Source organism: Halichoeres trimaculatus, unplaced genomic scaffold (assembly GCF_033239565.1).
Source record: "Halichoeres trimaculatus isolate MK-OKI-2021-1 unplaced genomic scaffold, fHalTri1.1 fHalTri1_scaffold_8, whole genome shotgun sequence".
Classification (NCBI taxonomy): Eukaryota; Metazoa; Chordata; class Actinopteri; order Labriformes; family Labridae; genus Halichoeres; species Halichoeres trimaculatus.
In genome coordinates, this window is record NW_027437186.1 from 20,594,976 (window position 1) to 20,616,384 (window position 21,409).

A 21,409-nucleotide genomic window follows, 5' to 3' on the forward strand; every position below is an offset into this window, starting at 1 on the left:
TTTTTTTTTTTTTTTTTTTTTTTTGCTTATTGTTTTAAAATTAAGGTATGGACGCTCAGCTAAAACAAAAACAATAATTAGAAAAATGTCATGACCATTGGTCCAATTGTAACAATAAATGATAAGTGGACGAACAGCTTTTAATGGGCATATATTTAGACTACAAACCAATCAGTCATCAATTAAATTTAAAAAAATCTTCCCTAGTATTTGAATATACTTACACTTGCCTTAATACTTTTCCTTTGACTTTAATTTGAAAACTTTCTAAACAACACAAACAGTAACTCTTATCGTCAAGCCACAGAGGAAGTGTGAAGGCAGGAGCTTTGAAAGTCTTCTTGAATCTATCTTTAGCGTACACTAACAGTATTCTTTAACATGCAAAGATAACCATTTTCTATATTATTTATTATTCAAATGGATAATTTATGTCTTGCTTTCCACATGCCTTCCCTCTTATCCAAGACAAGAGGAGTGAGACACAGTGAAGGGTGAAAAGGTTTTTCTCTCCAACACATTTCCACCCATCAAAAATTCAGCTAACTAAAAATAAATGAAAATGTCTTCACAGGAGTGAGAACCTCTGTGGTTGAGGGGCAGATTTTGACAAAGCGACTGTACAGAATGGAAAAACACTGATGTATATCTGTCTACTTCAGCTGCTGCAGAAAAGAGTGAAGAGTTCAGAAATCAAAGAGGTGAAAAGAGAATTGACAGTGTCACTAAGGAATTCTGACAGACTTCAAAAAGAGAGATTTATAAAGTTGTTTTTTTTTTTTCATTGCAGGCACAAGTTTGACCTAAAACTGACATCTTCTTTTATCTGCAAACAAATAAGACAGAAAGTTATTCGGTATCACAGTTTCTTCTTTTCTTGAGTGCATGTGTTTGAGGCTGGAAGGTTACTGAGTTCAGTTCATGCTGTAACATAACTGATGTGAGACAAATGAACTGATGTTTTCAGTTAATTTGTCCACAGCTTCAATAAAATGTATTCTTGGCTAGATTAGCTTTAACTTATTATTAAGGGATGTAATATTTCTTTTTTTTAAGATTTGAAAGGGTTTTTTAAATACTTTAAGACACAAGAATATATTACTTATACTTTTTAAGCTTCACTTTTAAAGAATCAGTGCTCTGTTTTTTAAGTGTCATAAAGATGTGGTGAAGATTTCCTCTACTTGTTGATCAATAAATCAGAAAATCAGAGGCCTATCAAGATTGATTATCTTTTTATTGTTTTGTACCAAATTTCTTAAGAAAACTGTGCAACAAATAAGGCGGGCTCTTCAGATCTAAGGAAATTTAAAGAAAAAGTTTGTTTACATGTTTTTTTTTTTAAATTCACCTTCTCCCAGAAACGAACATGTAGATTTTCCTCTCATGTTCGTTGGTCTTAACTGTGGAGTCAGAGACAGTTTACTAGTATAGTTCAGAATTAAAAGCAGTGGTGCTCAGGTTGTTAAGCTACCTGGGTTTGAAGGTAAAGAGGCTTTGAGCACATGTAAAGGTATGAGACTTACAAAACTGGTGTAATTTTAACTGTTGGAAGTACTGTATTCACTCTCTATTTGAATGGTTTTCTTCGTTTTTACTCCATTTTCTTTTTTCTTTACATTTTTTAGCATCCAACATGATTGAATTTTTCCCCATTTGAGCCGGTAAAAAGAAAATCTCAACTCTTCAATGCAGCCAAACTGTGTATAATGGCAGAACTTGTTAGCATTAAATATGTGTTATGAAAATGGAATGTAGGCTGGAACTAAAACCAGATCCTTGAAAGCAATATGCTGTTCTTTGCTGAAAAATTTATAAGAAAGGTCAGAGCAGCGCTGAACTTGGGGAAAATCAAAAGCTTCCAGATAAAAGTCACTATCCCAGCATTGCAATATCACGTCATTCCATTCACCTTAATATAAAAATTCACCAACTTTCATGTAAAAGCATGCAACCCTGTGCCTTTAAATATTAACCCATTTCTGGGCCTGCATCGAGAAAACTAAAGTGAAATGTCCAGTTTACTGTCGTATCTTTGAAGCTGTTTTAACACAGAACTATTTTTGTGGTCAGCTCTGCATAGCTGCCAAATAATCATACCCCATATTAAATAGATATATATGCACAGATATGTTGCTATGTTTAGGTTAAGAAAGAGAAAACTATGACAATTTGGTGAATGGTTTATGTATTATGCACATGCCTCTTTGTTCACACTTCATGTGATGAGAAATGTAACTGTTTCAAGCACAATGACAACTGTTTTGAACTGTGAAATATTGTGCTCTTCATAATAAATATTTTATACATACTGTAGACTTGTTTGCTTTCTTTGGAAAATGCACGGTACTCCGTCTGAGTTTCAGCCTCGGGGTAAGGCAGATTATTCTGGAAGGTGTAACTCAGCAGGTGTATTCTCCTGCTGATCTTCTTACGTCAGATAAATCTCTCAGTTTTATGCCTATTTAAGAGGATTCCCCTCTTACCCACACCCACAGTGATCCTTTCTAATGCCTCTCTATTAATCTGAGGGATATATATACATATAACCTCTAACAAAAACAAAAAAAGTCTCAGCAGAGCAACACACTCCAGATTACACAGCAGTTTTGACTATTTATCAAACTCTTCATTTACCATAATAAAAAACACAGACCTGAGCAAGTAAGGCACAAAAACTGGACAAATACGCCTCGGAAATTGTTGGTTGTTGTGGCAGGTAAGTAAAGAGGCAGTGGACCACAGGCAACATGGGAGTTTTATGTAAATGATCAATTTCAGTGGTGGCACCCCTGTCTCAAAATTAACATATTCTTAAACGAATCTTCTCAGATGCCATCTCCTGGAGCTGTTTGCTTTCCTTACTGTGCACTGTGAATAGTAAGAGGATCAGATTCCCTTTTCACAGTGAGGCACTTTTCTAGGCTCAGAAGACACAACAAAGCACAGTTAAGCTCATTAAAGCAGCGTATTTATTTTTTGTGGACACAGAAGAGTTTTTCCAGATAAAACTGTTGGTAACTAGCCAATCCACAGTAGATTACAGAGTATTTGTTGTGATCTGAATGTTAAGAGCACATAAGAAAACCAGAAAAGGATGGTTACACAAAACTATGAAGTACTTATAATTTCCTGTGCTGAAATAAAAAACTATCCATGGAGAGCTTAAAGCTGAAGGCTTTCTACAGATCTACAAATAATTCTTTTCTTTATTGATTGATTGCACATACAATTTTAATGAAACTTATTTAGGACACAGAGAAATGTTTCCAAATCTCTTTTCCCGAGGGGCAAGTAGAAATCATTAGATGCATTTTGGTCCCAGCAACTTTAACAGTCGTCGTTTTTAAATCATGCTGAGGAGAGAAAGACAGAAAACCACCACACCAGTGTAGTTAAAACAGAACTGGCTGGTTATTGTAAAATCATCAATTTGCATCATCCTAACCTCACTTACAAAAATAATCTAACAGTATTCTTGTGCTTTTATTGCCAACAAAATTAGATAAGTAGTTAGAGAAAAACAAACAAATAAATAACTGAGTGAAATGACCACACTGACCTTTTTCTGAGGGTTGTCAAAGTCTGAGGCAGCCATAAACATTGCTCTCCTCTAAAGTACAAAAAGCATCATAGAGTAAAAGTTACAATGCTTATATTATGGCCCCTTTTAGTTTTAGCATTTGCTTTGTACTTTATTTTGAGTTCATCTCACATCCCAACTGTACATGTTTAACAGTGAACATGCACATGTGAGATAAATGTGTGCACCCACAGCTAAAGAGTAGGGGAGACTGGGGACAGTTGCAACAAGGGACGGTTGCAACAAGCCTTATTTCTCCAATCGGAAACATGCTAGAGTGATGACACTCACACTGCACATGCTCAGTTAGACCCTCTACCCAACAAGGAGAGAGAGGCCATATTGAGCATCTGGTCCTGCGTCTATCAAGTTAAGTTGTTTTGGAGGTATGAAAGTAGCTTTTTTCATGAGCTGTTTTTTTGTCATACTGTCCTGACCTTATGTATGAATGAATCCAAAACTATCTAGTTTGAATCACTGTTTGTTGACTATTAAATGACATGGTGAGCATGTGTCAATGTCAATGTGGCTAGCTAGCACATGGCGTTTTGTCATGACTGGTACCATGGGGACAGTTGCAGCTGTTTCAACTGTCCCCATGGTATTAGGTTAGTCATATTAGAAGAGACCACACAACCATAATTTTTAAGATTTTTAGTTCAAAATAGGCAAAATTAATATATTTTATTGCTCATGATGAACAGAACAGGCAATCATATGGAGAAACTAACGCTAATGATAAACACAATAATTTCCCAAATAACTTGTTAAGCAAAAATGAGCAATTACTTATTGTTGTATGTGTCATATAAACTTGTCATATAGTGAAAGAATCGTCTAAATAGAGAAATTGTAAAAAAGGAAATTATTCCATTCTTTTTGTCCCAAAATGCAATATTGAGTTTTTCTAGCTTCAGTAATATCTGCACGTTGACTCAAGGTAGGCCCATGTTTTAAACAAAACAAAACTAATTAAATATCTTAAAGCTGTACAGAAAAGAAAATTGAATTTGAGCCCACTCTGGGTCATAACATTAGTATTTGTCCTATTTAGACAAAACCCTGAGGATAATTAGTGAAAAATTCATGTTTTTTTTATATGTTGCAACTGTCCCTGATTTGTGTTGCAACTGTCCCCAGGTTTGGGGTCAGTTGCAACGTCTAAATTCCTCTATTCAAATTAATATCGTGATTAATATGTTATATGTAGCCATCTTTAAATGACATAAGCATTTAGCAGAAAGATGTAGGTTTAATATGTAAAGATTTGGTGAGACTAGTCCAAATATTCTCAGAGTAACTGAGGGTAATGTAAAAAGTTTTGCAACTGTCCCCAGTCTCCCCTATTCTTATTCTTTCATTGCCAACAAAAATAGATAAGTAGTTAGAGAAAAACAAACAAATAAATAACTGAGTGAAATGACCACACTGACCTTTTTCTGAGGGTTGTCAAAGTCTGCGGCGGCCATAAACATTGCTCTCCTCCAAAGTATAAAAGGCATCATAAAGTAAACGTTACCATGCTTATGTTATGGCCCCTTTTAGTCTAAGCATTTTCTTTGTAGTTTATCTTGACTTCATCTCCATCCCAACTGTACCATGTAAAGCAGTGAACATGCACATGTGAGATAAATGTGTGCATCCACAGCTGAAGAGTACCAAACAAAAAGACTCAACTCCTGATAGAGTTCCCAAATAAATATCATCCATAAGTCATTTTTCAATGATACTGCATACGACTGATTCATTGGAGAAGCAGCAGGGGATTAGCGCCACAGACTGAGTAAAGGATGTTGGAGACATCTGCGATTTGTCCATTCTCAGATTTTGTTCTTCATGTCTTCTATTTTATCATCAACTTAGAATTAAAGCCATTTTTAAAGCTTTTCAAGACAAAGAGTCTAAATGTTACTGGAAATAGGTAAGAGGAGTTACATGTAAATCCTGTGTTCTAAAGGCATCTTTTTCAGATATTTGTTTCCAAGCTTTTTTTTAAAGTTTATTAAATTTACAAATATTAGTTTCATCCCACGTCACCTCAATTGCTTCTGCAGAGGAATTAATGACATTGATTTGTTTCCTCAGGCTCTGCACAGCCTTCTGTGCCCATTGTCTGCATCTGAATACACAACTGCCTTTGTGCTGAGCTAAAGGACAGTAAATATGAAATTAGCATTTCCCCAGCTCACTGCACCATTGAGCAATACTTTATGAGAATCATATAGCTGAGACAGACACAGGGTCCATATTTTCTTTTGCAGTTTCCCAGAATAACAGTGAATCAGTGAAGCTTGCTGGGTTGAAATCAGGTCCTAAAACTGCAGACTGCGGTTGTTCTCTTCCTTAAATTTACAGCATCAGACTCTGTCTTTTTGCAGTTCATGTGCACTTAAATTTCATACAAGTACAGGAAACTCTCTCCTTAGAGAGTTTGTGAAGGGTTTCAGCTTACAGGAAGATTTCGCAGGATGTGAAAAGTGGCTGCTCAGCTTTACTCCAGCCAGCTTTTGGTCCGATTCTGGGGCCACGGGCCAGGTACACCACCAGCTCCGCTGTGACTGGTGAGGATGGAGGCAGTGGACTCAGCGGGCTGTTCTGGTTGTCCCGTAGTAGGGATTCACACTCCCAAATAAAGTCAAGGTGACTCATGGTGGGTGGGAAGTCCACTCAAGTCCGATCTGAGCGAAGCAGTAGAGGAAAGCCAGCATGGGTGGAAGAATGGTACACCAGCCTGAAATCAAAAGGAAACAATGTGAAATATTTTAAGTTCTAGGATCAGACTCATTTCTTTCTTCCGCATTCGATTAATTAAAAAAGCTACTGATTTTCAACTTAAACTGAAGTAACCATCATGTTTGGCTGATATTGAGATAAATACTCCAAAGACTGCATTCTGTTCCTGGGCCACACAGCAGCAGCAGCAGCAGTAGTAGTAGTAGCAGCCAGGTCTCTGCTGCCTAGTGTTGAATTATGTTTATTCTCTTTTTCTATTTATAGCTGCTTCTTAGAGAGTCGAGCAGGCAGGTAAGGACAGCTGTCTGCGGCTTCTCCCAAACTGGCTTCCCTCCAGATTATCTCAGTAACCTGCACCTGCACCCACAATGCTTTTCAATGGTCTATTCTCCTCCATTCATGTCAAAATCTAATTCACATACACACAGGCTGCATTATGCACAGCTGTACGGCCAGTTTCCTGTCTGCATAAGACAAAGGATGCATTTGCTAAGGCTGGAGGAGACACACACAACATGAAACTCAAGTATGTGAAATAAAAATAATGGTGAGTGCCTTTTTCTTTATAGGAAAACAAAATAAGGAGCTCAGAGTTGTTTTCAGTAGATAAGAAACAATTCAATCCCCGGTGATAAAGTCTGATGAGCCACAAACTTTTGACTCAAGATCAACTCATGCCAAGATATCCTGAGGTTTTTGTCCTGGCAGGTATGTAAATTTCATTAACACGCTCAGTGTGAAACATATTGCCCAAACCGTGATCCCACTTTAGCTTACTTCATACTAATGCAGTGAAAAACACAGCTCAAATGAAGCATACACCATGATCCAAATGTCAGTGATTTTTAAAAACAATTGACTGAGAGGAGTTTTAAATGTTTTGTATCAGAGATGTCTCTGCTGCTCTAAAATGTTTATGAAATGCTGGAGAAGAGATGAAGAGTGGAGCAACTTTAATGAATAACCCAGTTCTGCCAATTGCTTGTAACTATGACTCCAATCAAGCAGTGCTTTAATTACACAACTGTTTCTTTTTCAACTTGATAAACATGGTGCTCTGAGTTCAAAAGAGGTGAAAAGGCCAAGTGCAGAGAAGCAAAAGATGGAACTCAATAAGACATCGGCTCATCAGAAGAGGGTCTGTGCACAAGGTTTTGCTTGAGGTATCTCTCATAATGTGTAATCATCATAGACTGTAGAATAAATGAACATCTGTGGCGTCAACTGTTTGTTTCGGATACAGAGTTTTGAAGCCAATCGCCACTGGGGCCATATTGGATATGACGAACTAGACCAGGTGTTATTTGAGTCAGAATCATAGACTGTATAAAAAGAATTAGAAGGGTTAGAACGAGCCAAAGATGCGAGCCTTTAGCGCTACAGGGTGCCCAATGGTAGTAATTTCAGCACCCATCAACTTCTCTTCTATTCTCTCTCTTGATGAGGGCTGATGGTGTAGTGTTAGCTATCCTGCATCTGACAGTCTGCTAAGTCTTCATTCACAGTCTGATTGGCAACTTGGGATGTGACAAAGATAAAGTGGAGAGATGACATTGAAAACTGTTACCTCGTCATGCACCTTCAGTTCCTGTATGCATAGGACTTATTTTAAACAGATAACAGTTTGCCTGAGTAAAGATTTTTACTCAGGGTATATGCTGATATCCTGAGGTTAATTCAATACCTTTTTAAGACTTTTTTAAAAACCTTTCAAAAAGTCTTAAGACCTTATCGTTACTTTAAGCTGTTGTAAGCAACCAATCTTTGACAGTTGTAGTTTGCATTTTAACATAAATTAGGTAAACTGAGAAGGAATAAAGCTTGAAAGAATAAATGAAACTAAAGGCAGGTTCATTAACATTAACATTCTCACAAAAAGTAACAGTGGTTATTCAAGGCCAACTTGCAGAAAAAAAAACAAACAAGAATTTTATTTCATCATTGTCAAAATTTAGGACATGTGCTCAAGATGGTGTGATTTGCTTTCTATCAGCGCTACATACTGACAGCTACTAAACTACTCTACCAACTGAGTTTGTTGTCACATTAGCCTATGGATATGTTGGGCTGTTAGCACTACACATAACTGGTGCCTCACAAAATTACAACTTTGCTTGTTGTCACGTCTAAAACAACAGGGCTACGTAACTGTATTGATAAATACCTTATCTCATCGCGTTGTATCCAGTAAAAAGTTGATTTGAACAAACGAAATTTGTTCCAAAACAACTGAGATCAGGGGAAGCTTTCTCTAAATCGTAGGAATCGAAGATCCCAGGTCATCAAAAGTCTGAGAAATTTTCTCGGGAGGCTTGAGAAACTCTTATGATCTAGAGTGAAATATTTTGAGATGCTAAAGCTTCTTCTAGATCCTCATGCTGGTCTGTGATGAGTGTGAGGTGCAGGATGATCGTCCAATCACCACGTGTAGTTATTTTTGACGGTTCAGACCCTGAAAACATTTACAAACCAGATAGCCTTTTTCCGTGGCAGATATTTGGAACTGTCTGTCTTTGGAGTCAAAGCTTGAACACCAATAAAATTTAATACCTCATAACATTAGGGTTAAGACTTTTTAATACTTTTTAAGGGCCTTAATTTTCCCACAACTGATTTATCAACTTTTAAAACTCTTAAAGACCCCGCGGACACCCTGTTACTGAATAAAAGCAGGTAAGACAAAGAACTGACTGATGATAAATAGTTAGGAGAAAACAGATGTTCATGTGATTTCTTACAGTGTTTACCCTAAATACAGATACTAAAATTAGATAAGAAGCTAAACAAGTGTCCCTTCTATTTATTAAAAGCTTTGTGCCTGATACTTTATGTTGCACATCAAAAAGTTAATAAAAGCACACTCAACACATGCCTGCAACTCAGTGACATACTAAGTATGCTTGCAGTCAATACATGACTAAGACAGAAAGTGTGACGCTGACTCTTTTTTTTTTTGCAAGTGAGGTTAGGGGGCAATTTGCACTGATTCTGGCACCAGTAAAAGTCCCAGACAGGCTGATTTAAAAGCATTGATCTTATGTTAATGAAGCAAACCACAACTCCCCCTCAGTGGGATATTATGCAGACGCATGCAAACCAAAGGAATAGCTTCAGGCGTCTGTGGGTGGTGCATTATATTTCAGTTTAAGACACAACATAAAAAAATACAGAGAAAGGAACAGAGCTAATGAGTAGTCTGTTCAATGCTCTATTTACAAATCATAATAATAAGCACCAGCCATGTCTCATCTTTATCTTTCAGATCTTAATAGGTCTTACTGTATGTGCTGCTGTTAAAGCAAACTGGGATTTCAGTCTAGTTTATAACTCTCAATAATTCACAACAGATATGATCATTTCCTTCACCCTGTTATTATTCTCATGTTCTTCTTCATTTATTTAAAACAACTCCACAGTATGATGCATGTCAAAGAAGTCAGCATAACATCATCCATACAGGGGGTTTGCCTTTGAAAACAGCCGGGCTTTCAACAACTTTAACTGCCCCAGTAAAACTGAGTGGACTATGACCTTTTAAAACTATTATAGTTTAACTTCAAGGGGCCAAAGACCATGTGACACATCAAAAGAGGCAATGCTCCAGTTTGAAAGAACTGATAATGACTGACCATGAAGAAAGTGTGAAAGAGATGAGAACTGCTGGGTTTCTCTCCACAGGACACTGGTAATAATGTTATATAGCTCCCCCTTTAAGGTTAAGGGCCTGTCAAGTTAAGTGGTAAAGCAAAATCTTGTAATGCAGCTGTTTTTTATTTTAGCTTTTATGTGCAATTCTGGTCAAAAGAGTTAGATCCTCATAATAAATTTATATATATAAATATCTCAGCACTGAGCACAGCTCTGAGCACCATCTCGGCTCCCAGCCCAGCAGCGACTGCAGCTCAGATCGCTTATCATTAGTAGTCAGGCTTTAGGAGGGTCTGCCATCTTGCTTTAGGTACCAAATGAGCCAAATAAAGATGCAGGGAGTAAAACAGGGACTGGCAGAGACATAAAGCAGATGTTTCTCTATTTTCCCATGTAGATGCCCAGAATAAACAGAGCCTCAGCATCCACTGATGTTACTGCTGCATCATCAGATCTAAAAAATAAAAGAGTTTGTAATCATTCTACTACTTTTTATTACTGTCATGTATCTATCATGCACGTTGAAACGTTGCGATAGCTTATTCTTAGCTGCTGACACCACAAACCACATGACTGATAATCCACATTAGAGCAAATTGCAGACCGAAAACAAGCATTCCTCTAAGTGATTGATGTTGTGGGCAGTTTACCTTGAATGAAGACACGCTTCCAGAAGATTCTGCCTACATGTACCCCCCCAAGGAACACCAGATTTGAGAGAATGAGCATGGCAGTGGAGCAGGCAGAGAGAAGGGCAGTGCAGCGCCTTTCCATTGCCGCAGAGAAATTCTGCTCCTGGGAAATCAGTAAAGCACAAGCAGGAGAACCACAAAAGATTCTCATCATAAATCTAGGAAACAAACAGCAGCAAAGCACCTGGTGCTAATGAACTGTGGGTCCATAAACTAGGGGATAACACAGTAAGCCATCAGCCTTTACCACTATTTAGAGAACAAGAGGCTTCTCAAAGGCCAAAGATGCAAAAATAGAGAAAAGTCTGTGCAGTGTCAGAAAGAGATGTACTCAGCCTTTTGTAATGTTGGGTGTTAATTGTGCATGTCAGATTTGACAGGACTAAACCAGTCTCCGCTTAATGTAGCTGCTTAAGCCATTATCTTCTATAAATAAGAATTCGTGACCTCTCTATTTCAAGCTAACGGGAAAGATGTCATCATTTCCTTGAATCTTAAGAGAGAAAAACATGGCTAGAGAGAATTTTTATCTCCTTTGACACAATGTTTTTTTTTTTTTCAAACTTACAACAATGGCTCGTATACAGGATGAGGAGAGGAGAGACTTCAGCCCATTCTCCACAAGGATTCCCGCCCAGTTCATAAGAGCCCAGTACTGTAGGTAGTCATGGCCGCCGTGCCAGAGGCAGACGAATCCAAATGCAAGGGCGGTGGACAACATTTTGTAGAGAGGACCATGCCGTGAACCTCCCAAGGGCACATAGATGTACCTGGAACATAAATACATGCAATGAAGAATATCAATCCTTGAACACCACCAGGTTAAAATGTTGACATAGAGGAGATAACTGTTAAAACAGCAAATTAATGGGCATTGTGATTAATGGACACAGATGTAGAGACTCCAGATGTGGAACACAGGTGGGGGGTTACAACATCTCCCTAACTCGAAAATGAATTGGTTGGCCCGTCACATAAATAACTATGTCATGTTCATTGATTATCCAATAGATGAATGTTTCTCTGGAGTCCACAGCAAAAAAGAAAAAACCAAGACACTTAAAGGAATATCAATGCCTCCAAGTCGCTAATAATGCTGCACTGGGGTTAATGGTTCGAAATTGGTTTGTGTGATTCACACACATCAATTCACTTTCTACAACAAAGTGACCATTCACTCATTCAGGCTGGCCCCTTTATTGGGGTAAAATCTTATTTCAACATTTTGGTAAAAAAAATAAAATAAAATTGAAAATACATGTTGAAATATAGAGCAACAGATTAACTGAAGTGTTCAAATAAAGAGACGTGTCAAAAACTTTTTGCATTTAATCTTACTGTAACAACAACTGTGTCATATATGAATATTTTTCTCTCCACACAATGTTTAACTTGTTGTTAATAATATCCCACCTATCAGACCTGACAGTGGAACATGCTGAGAAGAAAAATGGTCTCTGATACAACCAGAACTTTGTCGCCTGTCCCAAAGGTACGGAGAGTCTCAACATGCTACATCACTTGAACACGGTTGGAAACAAACGTCACATTGTGTCTAGTGATGCTGAGCTGGAAACTCATTATCTCAGCCACCCTGTGGCTAATCAATGTCCCTAAAAGATGAGCCAGCATTTTCTGAGCCTTAAATAGAGTGGCCAGATTGGCTGTATCGAAGGATGAAAGGGGGTGGAGGAGAGGACCAAGAGTAAAAGCAGACTAAATACTTCAACATAACAAGGATCTACTAAGCTATTTCAATGATGGAGATGTGGATCTAGTTCAAATAGATTAATGGAAGCATGTGACACAAACATGCACACATTTTTTTCTTTACTTGTATAACTATCTGCTTTAAGAAGACTGGATCTTTTTCTTGATACAACTAAAAGCTTGAAAACTGACTCCCTCGCTGATCCAAATTCAAATGTCCCTCCTCATTTATTTACAACTAATCCCCTCAGGTTTTGGGTTTAAATGCTCTCCCTTTCATATGTTTGTGTAATAACTCTATCACACAGGTGGTGAGTGCTCTTTATGCGTGTGAAACAGAGACCCTCAGACACGGCAGCATACAGACAGTAAGCGTAATGGAATGGCGAAGAATGAGCCACTTAGCTGCCCAGGGAGATGGGTGTCAGTGAGTCATGTAGAGCACATCACTGGACTCCTACGCACTCATCTAGCGCTCTTCAGACAATTTCAAGAGAATTTCAGAACTGCATTAAAACCTCTTTAAGAGCACTTTCACAAGAAGGAATGCCAGGGCATTGTGTCATGGGTATCATTCTGCATCTGCAGTAGGATAATTACAAGTGATGCCATTAAGGAGGAGAAAATAATTTCCATTGGACATGAACTAAAATGGAAATTTGCATTTGCAATTTAAATTTCCAGATCTTTCACGAATTGTAGGATCCACTAATACCATTTACTATGCTATAGCTCATTTTAAACATGTATTTAACAACAAAAAAGAAAACCTACAAGTAAGCCTTCACTTATGCAAATAGGGCAAAAACAAGAAAAGAATTAAAAACAGTCAACACAAAAACTAGTTAGAGAGCATTTTCACTGAGTATCACAGCAAGCTCTCTGACAACATTGCAACTGTAGTGTTGCCTCAACGTAGCAACTAGCTCCTACCAAGTGGTCCATAAACCCCCAACAGGCTGCATTCAGCCAAGTGTGCATCATTAAAAGCAGACAAACTAACAATGTGTGTTGTCCAAACTACGAGTGTGCAGAAACATAATGCTGCCATTATATATGCACATATTAAACAAAGATGCATTTCTCCAGGGTGTAACGGAAACAGTAACCCAACAGAACAACTATTCACAAATAACGTTCAACCTCATAATCATGAAAAAGCCCCCATGCAAATGAAGCATCCTCATGAATTATGATGACACATGTGGGCAGGCAGCTGGAGGATGGCAGCTTTTTAAGGTTACTCAACAGACAAGTTCAATACTGCAAAGGCAGGGAGCTCTTTACATTAACTACATAATACACAACCGATACAGAGGGTTCAAACACATGCTGCTCCAAATAAAAAGGACTTCTGTATTGTTCAAAAAATGTTAGAGAAGTGGATTAGACTGAGAGACAGGTGGATAAATAGGTATCAGAAAAACAGATGGGTAAAGATGAGCAGATATTTTCTTCAGACATTAAAGCAGAGTTGGTCAAACAGAAGACAGACAGGCAGGCAGATGGACAGACAGACAGACGGACAGTCAGACAGACAGTCTATCGAACAAACAAAAAGACAGACCTGATAGGGACATGGGGAGAGATAAATTTGTTTACGTAGAAAGACAGGGAAAATTAATTGGACGGATGGGAAGACAGACTTACAGAAACAGAGAGACAGATACATAAATAGATACTGTGATATAAAAGCTGTTATTTGATTTGGAAGCCATTTCACATTTTTTGTAAGCATTAACATCTGAATTAGTCCGTCCAGCACTCATTGAGTGCCTCTTACCTGATGAGCCATCGATACAGGCCCTCATCAAAGTGCCTGCCAGAGAACAAAAATGGATATTTGAGTCACAAATTTACATAATAATATAGCACTGAAACACCTGAGCGCTGCATCTCATATTAACTGAGGCATGTGCAGTATGTGTGATGCATGTGTGTCTCTCGGTCGCAGAGAAGATTAGAAAAAGCATTTTGAGCTTGTTGCTTTTTTTTCACCCTATAAACTGAAGCTGTTTTGTCAATGATGCCGCTGGACATCTTTATGCATTCCATCAATGTTGTCAGCATTGGCCAGCTCAGCACACGCAGGCTGGATTGGAGTGCATCGGCGTCAGCACATTGGTCCATCCTGTCTATAGCCGGTGCATTTTGTCCGCAGGACCAAACACACATCCTTCCATCTTGACTTTATGTGCTGGAAATGAACAGGGTCTTTAATCATTGTTAATCACATTTAGGAAAAGAATGATTCTGTGTCAGAGAGAGTGAATCAAATGTGGTACTCTACACGCCCAGGTAATTTTACATCAGAACCATGACTCATAGCTCAATTAGTCAGCACAAAACACTGCTTTTCTACCAGGTCACAATATTTTTTGCATTACTGCATTTAACTGTATGTTTGTTCTATTAAAGCCTTGTTCAAACACTGGGCTGCAAGTTTATTCCATCCAGCTTAAACTAATCCTCTTACACGTAAACATTCGCCCTGTAATGGAGCTTATCTCTTATGTCCAGTGTTTTAAAAAATGATGCAAAATGTTAAAAGAAAGTATTTGTACCATCTGTTTTAGATAAAGTGCTACATAAGCAAATTAGATGTTCAGCACTATTATTTATTTGAGAATTAGTTTTTAATCTTTTTATCTTTTAATGCACTGTACAGAGATGCTTTTCTTAATTAAATGTAACTCATTAAAAGTACATAAGATGGGTACAAACTGTTGGTACAATGACTTAGAGTTCGACATTGTCCAAACATGCAGCCTCTAAGATTACCATAATTAGAGAACAGTTTAGCAACCTCACCTGAACATTGTTGATCTAAATAAAGGCAGTGTACATTGCAGGACTACTGTAATAGATGGCCCCCTTTTTGTTTTGCTGTTTGAGTGTTGCTGTTTTTTGAGTAACTTAAACAACAACATTTTACAGCTTATTTTGCAGTGAGGCAGCCAGAACTCTTTTCTCGTCCTGAAATGCTGTTCAATCAAACCTCAGAGTCAAATGGTGCTAAAACATTTTTCCAGGCAGTGGAAACTATCTTCTCTGCTGCTAGCTTTCTTTTGTTTCAGTCTTGCTGATAAAGGAGTTTTATCCCTGGGTAACAAGATATGCAATGCGTGCGTGTGTGTGTGTGTGTGTGTGTGTGTGTGTGTGTGTGTGTGTGTGTGTGTGTGTGTGTGTGTGTGTGTGTGTGTGTGTGTGTGAGAGAGACAGAGAGACAGAGAGACAGAGAGACAGAGAGAGAGAGAGAGAGAGAGAGAGAGAGTGAGTGAGTGTATGTGTGTGTTCATTAACTTGAGCAATTGTGACCCCTTCAGCATAAACTTGGCATAGGCTTTTACTTGGCTTTCTACACAAAACATTTAAAGGAGCTTAATGATTGCTGCAACCCTCACCCATTTATTTCTATTTTGTCCACGCAATGTGGAGGTTTGTGTTTCTGTGTGTGTGTGTGTGTGTGTGTGTGTGTGTGTGTGTGTGTGTGTGTGTGTGTGTGTGTGTGTGTGTGTGTGTGTGTGTGTGTGTGTGTGTGTGTGTGTGTGTGAATAAACCATTTTAGCCACAGTCTAAACAGCTTTATAAAAAGTGATGCTCTTGGTGCAGAGGTGACCTATTGCTCTGATTGCCAGTAATTACAGAAGATGAGACAGTCCCCCTCTTCAGTCTGACTCTTATTGCCAAAGCAAAGTGAGCACTTGAGGCACTTGACATTAAATTTACCTTTTTCCCCATGGATAGCATGGACTGGATTTCCTAGCCGTTCAAGTCCAGAGGAATGGTACAGGATCAATATCATATTGCATTATTGTCAGGGATGTTTGATTGTTTCTGTTCTTACCTCCACATCCCTGTGAAGCTGTACATGATGCTGACACAACGAGGAAGCTTTGGAGGAATGAGTTCATCCAGAGTAGCCAGCATAGATGGGAGGCCAAAGAGAACAAGATACTTCACAAAGAAGAACTGGACCAGGGCCAGGGCAAGTCCACCTGAGGGAAATGTTAGGTATTCAAATTAGTCTTTCTGATATTAATACTTGCTTGCAACAATTTTAAGCATGAACAACTACATTCTTGCATGTGTTCTAAATGTCCAAAAACAGACTACATAATGCGTCAAAAAAGAGGCTGAATATACAAACGCTGCCAGAAATACATCACTTTTCTGTCAACATTATTGAGAGGCTATGAAAAAATTAGGAAAAGGACCCAAAGATGACTAATAACAAACGGTCATTAAAATGACTGATTGAAGACTGGCTGAAATGACTCAGAAAATAATTAAAGTCCCAGAGGCACATTATCAACAAAAAAGGCTGAATATCTCAACTGCCTTTATCAAAATATATGTGCACATGTTCATCAGAGTCTTAAAAGGGCTCTTAGAGGACAGAAAACCTTAAAGATTACACCTTTACTTTACCAAATCAATACCTAACAGACAGTTATGTCACTTTATTCAAATATAATCAGAAACACACCACAGTTCATGACAACAGCATTATGAATCCAGGTCAATGAGTGAGTTAGTAATCAGCATAGCTGTTGGACTTTATAAACCAACTCCTGTGGGGGTAACATGATTTTTAATTCTGCATCTCAAAAACATTTTCATTGTCTGTGTGAAATGGCAATGAATCATTAAAGCCCAGATTCAGGGTTGCATTGCATTTATTAAAATAATACAAAGAGTATGAAGACTTACCAAAAATACACAGAGTATGGAGACTTACCCAAGGCCCAAGGAGGAAGAATCTCTAAGTAGGTCTCATTAGACTGAATAGAGTGCATGTACATCACATGGATCAGGTATTCTGCAATGCACCACCACAGTATGAGCCGTCCTGATCTGAGCACAAGGTAACCTAAAGCAGATCGGTTCCTGTCTCTCTCCTCAACAGGCCTTTGCATCTGAAAGTGTAAAAAGTGAGCCTGCTGTCAAGGGTGGTCTTTTCAATCTTCCTCACATGGAGGAAATGAAATAAAAATATCAAATGCAAGTATACAGAGATTTACACAAGAACTGCAGAAGAGACAGACTCATAACATATAATAGATGGTTTTGTACAAGTTTGGAAAAAATCAAGTTACAACTAAATTATAAATAGCCTGCTAGAGCTGATCTGACATCACCTGTGCTCCAGAAATGCAATCACCTACAGCTTCCTTCAGACTAAAAAATAGGTAATTCTGAACTGAAAAGCAGTTTAACACAAAAGAAGCTTCCTCTCACCTGCTCAATGTAGTCTTTATATGAGATAATGGGTCCATTGTAGAAGAAAGGATGATAGAAGGTGTATGAAAACAACCAGCAGAGCTGCACAATCCCAATATGGTCTAGAGGGCACCAGCAATGCTCCAGGCTGAAGCTGATGAAGCGTAGACCACAGACAGCAACACTGAAGAGCAGCAGATAGTACTCCTCCTCTGTCTCATACCAGCCTCTCTGGATAATAAAAAGGGAATGCCAATTATTTTTAACACACTTTTGGGGACTCCCTCTTTAAAAAGTGACAGTTGGAACGAAACTCAAGCAAGCACACCTTCAGTCAAAATAGAACACCAATAAAAATGGGAACATTCACATATCACTGCAGATTTCTACAACCGGTAATGAAAATCTGTTGCATATACTTATACCAGTAGGTGTAAGACGACATTTAATGAGGTCTGCTTGACAGTTTTGGGAATGTCTTTGCTTTCAAAGTTTCCAGTTTTGGGGTAGCAGGAAGATTTCTGTCGGCATGCACAGTTCTGTCATGTCTATTTCACATTCAAATCTCCAACTATTTTGACTGGATACAGTTGCCCGTATGTAACTTCTTTGATTTGTCAATTACCATGCATTTCAAGCATGACTTTATATGACTGATTGAAGAAAACAGATGTGAATAGTCAGAGCAGGTGCCCAAACATGGAATGTTAAAATAAATAGAAATGATTTTAAAAGTCATATTACAACTGCCTTTAAAATGTAAGCTAGTTTGAAAGTCGATAAAATATTTTTTGTTCATAGACAGGACAGTTGAGTTGTCCTTGATTCTCACTTTTTTATTTATGTCTGCCTTTAAGAATATTAGCACTCCATGCAAAAACTTTTCATTCTGTCTCTTAGGAGTTGGTATTATTAATGCCACAGGAGAATACTGGAATAATATGTCTGCCAAAGATGCAGTCGATACATTATCTCAAGTTTTCTTGTGGTATGGGCACACTAAAAAGGATGGACAGTGACTAAACAGCTGCAAGTACATTTCCCTAGTGTCAGGCACCCCCTTGTGTTCTATTCAAGCATGACATTCAATGAAGTGAATAATATTGTAATCTGGTTTGGCTAAAATTTCCAGTGTTCCTAGGCAGTGAAATGGCAAAAAAAATGAAATGTATACATTGCTGGTATATCAACATTTATATCCAGGGGCTATAATTCTCCCTAAAACTAATAGTTTTGTGCTACAGGTTTTAACATGTAAAATATATTAGAACATGTCTTAGAAAGCTTTGAATTTAAACTCTCACCTGGATCTCTTCAAGCCATTGGATATGAAGTGTGGAGAGTAGCAGCAGGCTGCAGGCCCACGACAGAGCAGGTTTTCGCAGCTGGGCCACTACAAAAGAGAGTCCCAGATGTACCAGCAGAACACTTACGCCTTTAATCCCCAGCACACTACTGGCAGCTAAGAGGCCATATAATGTGAGTGCTGGAACCCTTTGCTGTTGAAAAACATTAAATTCAATTAGATTAGAATTTTTTATAAAAAAATCTAAGGGCTGTATGTGTCTGATCAATGCAGTACCAGTTGCTTTTTACCTTGGGAAAAAAGATGACACTTAATCTTGATATAACACCATGACAAATCAGAGTCCAAAGCAAAGACTTCTTTGCCCAGTCAGTCCAGAAAGTCCACTCAAAATCAGATGGATCCTAAAACCACAAGAAGCTTCAATATGAGCCCTTGATACACACCCAAAGCCCTAATAAAATGGTTAAAGTCTTAAAATATTTAGAAAAACAAAAATGAGTGGACAAAATAAACATATAAGTTATCATTTCCCACATTGATCCTACCCTTTTAGAGCCCTTAAGAAGGCCTCTTTCCAAATGAAAACCCCTCTCTAATCCTGCTTCATGCTCTGAGGTACAAAACAGAAAATATCAGACAATCACATTTTGTATACCTTCATTCTCAATGCATTAAACAAACACATTAAACAATACCCTACTGATAATTTCCCCCTACTTTACCTTTAGAAAATCTGTGCAGTTGGTAGAACGAATACAGATGAGATCCGAATGACAGGAACCAATACACAAGAATCTCTATCCATGGCAGGGGTGCCAAAAGAGCTTTTGGTTTAGATGTCATCAGGTGAGTTCACAGTACTAAGGTGACCCTGACAGTGAGAGAGACAACTTGTTGGAACTCAAAGCAGTAAAATGGGCAACCTATAAAAAAATTGAAAATATTTTCTTTAAACATGTGTGTGTGTTAAAAGCTATCAACTGTAATCAAAAAGAAATGAATAAATAAATACAAGGTGTGACCAAAATTACAACAACAACAATGAGAGACATCAACACAGCGCCAACTGCAATGGTTTCAAATGTTTTAAATACAACAAATGTTGTAACTACCATCAAACTTCAGAAGTATAGCATTTCAGAGGCAGTCGGTCAGGAATAATGCATATTCATACATAATGCATACTCCATCTCAATTAGGGACTAATTGATCCACCGGCACCGAAAAATTACTGCAGTGGCGGAAGGCTACATAAATTAACGTACATTCTATTCAGATTTCTGGATTTAAAAAAATACCCTTTACAGAAATAACCGTCAAAAGTACAGACATATATTTTTATTGTATTGTTATCCAGTCGAACGAATTTTCTACTGAATTTAATCACACTACTGAAAGTGAACTGTTTCATACAAATAGCATGAATAGCTATCACTGCCGTCGCTAGGTAACACTGCACCCAGGGGTTGCAGCCTCTGACGTTTGGAAGTAAAGTTGCACGCTAACGTCCACAGTGACCAAACCATCCTGTGTTACACGATTTCGTTATGGTTATTGAGATAGAGAAGGCCACTTTAACACCTTGCTGGCTTGTGTGTAAACATATCGAGTCTGAACTGGCTATTTATTAAATTCCAATGTTGTTCATAGCGTAAAACATTCGTAAGATGTCCAGCTTTAAAGCAGGCAGCTAACGTTAGCTAAGCTAGCTCGTCATTGGAAGAAGCTGTGTTGTTACCTGTCAAAACTGGGCTGCTGTCCATCACGCTGCTGTAGTACTGACACCGTCCGATATTTGGACAGCAGAACCATAAACTTTGTACACTCTGGCATCAAACATTTAAAGGTACCGCATTCTTCCTTCAAACACCCGCACAATGTTCTGAACTTTATAACATTTGAGGACACTACTGCCCTCAACTGCCCGGGAGGGCTGGTTAGCTTATGAACGCTAACTGTGTATGACCATGTAGATCAACTTCTGCTGCTGACGGTAACAGTCAGCCACGGAAAGTACCGTGAAATACCTTGTTGTAATGCCCCCTTTGGAGTCATTTTGATATTGGTATCATGTCAAACCAAGTGGTATTTTGAACCTCAAGATTTTCAAACAAAAGAGGTGAGTAACTTATATTAATCCTGCATTTGTTCAAACTCATTGAAGCGCGTGGCGGATATGCATCTATACATTTTATTAACTCAGTGAACCTGTCATAGCGAGTTAGTATTGGATATTTCTGAAAATTAACTCAGTGATGCTGAGACAGTGTTTATCTTCTTTGATATTTTAATCACTCCACAAAAAGATTATTACATTAAAAAGTTTCAAAGGGTTTATTTGGAGAAACTGTTGGTACAGAAAGTAAGCGTATTGCCACTTTGCATGCATCCTAAATTAGATAAATTTATGCAGTTTTTTTATAGCTAAACAAATTATCTGCAAATCTTAACAAAATAAGCTCAGGAAAATAAGAAATATAATAGCAAGTTGACATTAAGACATTGTGCAAA

At 38.1% G+C, this 21,409-nt stretch overlaps 1 protein-coding gene across 2 annotated transcripts; it reads right to left on the bottom strand.

Annotated features, from left to right (window-relative positions):
• Nucleotides 1–150: 150 nt before the first annotated feature.
• Nucleotides 151–20,793, bottom strand: hhat (hedgehog acyltransferase). 2 transcript variants are annotated; one of them, XM_074676107.1, is made up of 12 exons: nucleotides 20,637–20,793; nucleotides 19,621–19,769; nucleotides 19,444–19,508; nucleotides 19,186–19,299; nucleotides 18,894–19,088; nucleotides 17,608–17,820; nucleotides 17,108–17,285; nucleotides 16,214–16,364; nucleotides 14,150–14,185; nucleotides 11,225–11,426; nucleotides 10,615–10,759; nucleotides 151–6,314 (listed from the first exon to the last, which is right to left on the bottom strand). In XM_074676107.1, exons 2-12 carry the CDS (start codon nucleotides 19,739–19,741, stop codon nucleotides 6,229–6,231), a joined length of 1,506 nt encoding a protein of 501 aa, XP_074532208.1. In that variant the 5' UTR covers nucleotides 19,742–19,769; nucleotides 20,637–20,793; the 3' UTR covers nucleotides 151–6,228. The 2 variants fall into 2 exon arrangements, with proteins under 2 accessions (XP_074532208.1, XP_074532209.1); XM_074676108.1 differs by lacking the exon at nucleotides 151–6,314 and adding an exon at nucleotides 9,561–10,418.
• Between the last annotated feature and the right edge of the window lie 616 nt (nucleotides 20,794–21,409).

What these genes read in the sequence shown, in the direction of transcription:
- hhat (XM_074676107.1), bottom strand. Translation starts at nt 19,741, where the DNA reads ATGACATCTAAACCAAAAGCTCTTTTGGCACCCCTGCCATGGATAGAG. An exon ending in TCTTCCTCCTTGGGCCTTGG is followed by an intron (nt 16,365 to 17,107) that starts GTAAGTCTCCAT and finishes CATTTCCCTCAG; the next exon opens with GTGGACTTGCCCTGGCCCTG. An exon ending in CTGTATCGATGGCTCATCAG is followed by an intron (nt 11,427 to 14,149) that starts GTAAGAGGCACT and finishes TTTATGTTCCAG; the next exon opens with GTACATCTATGTGCCCTTGG.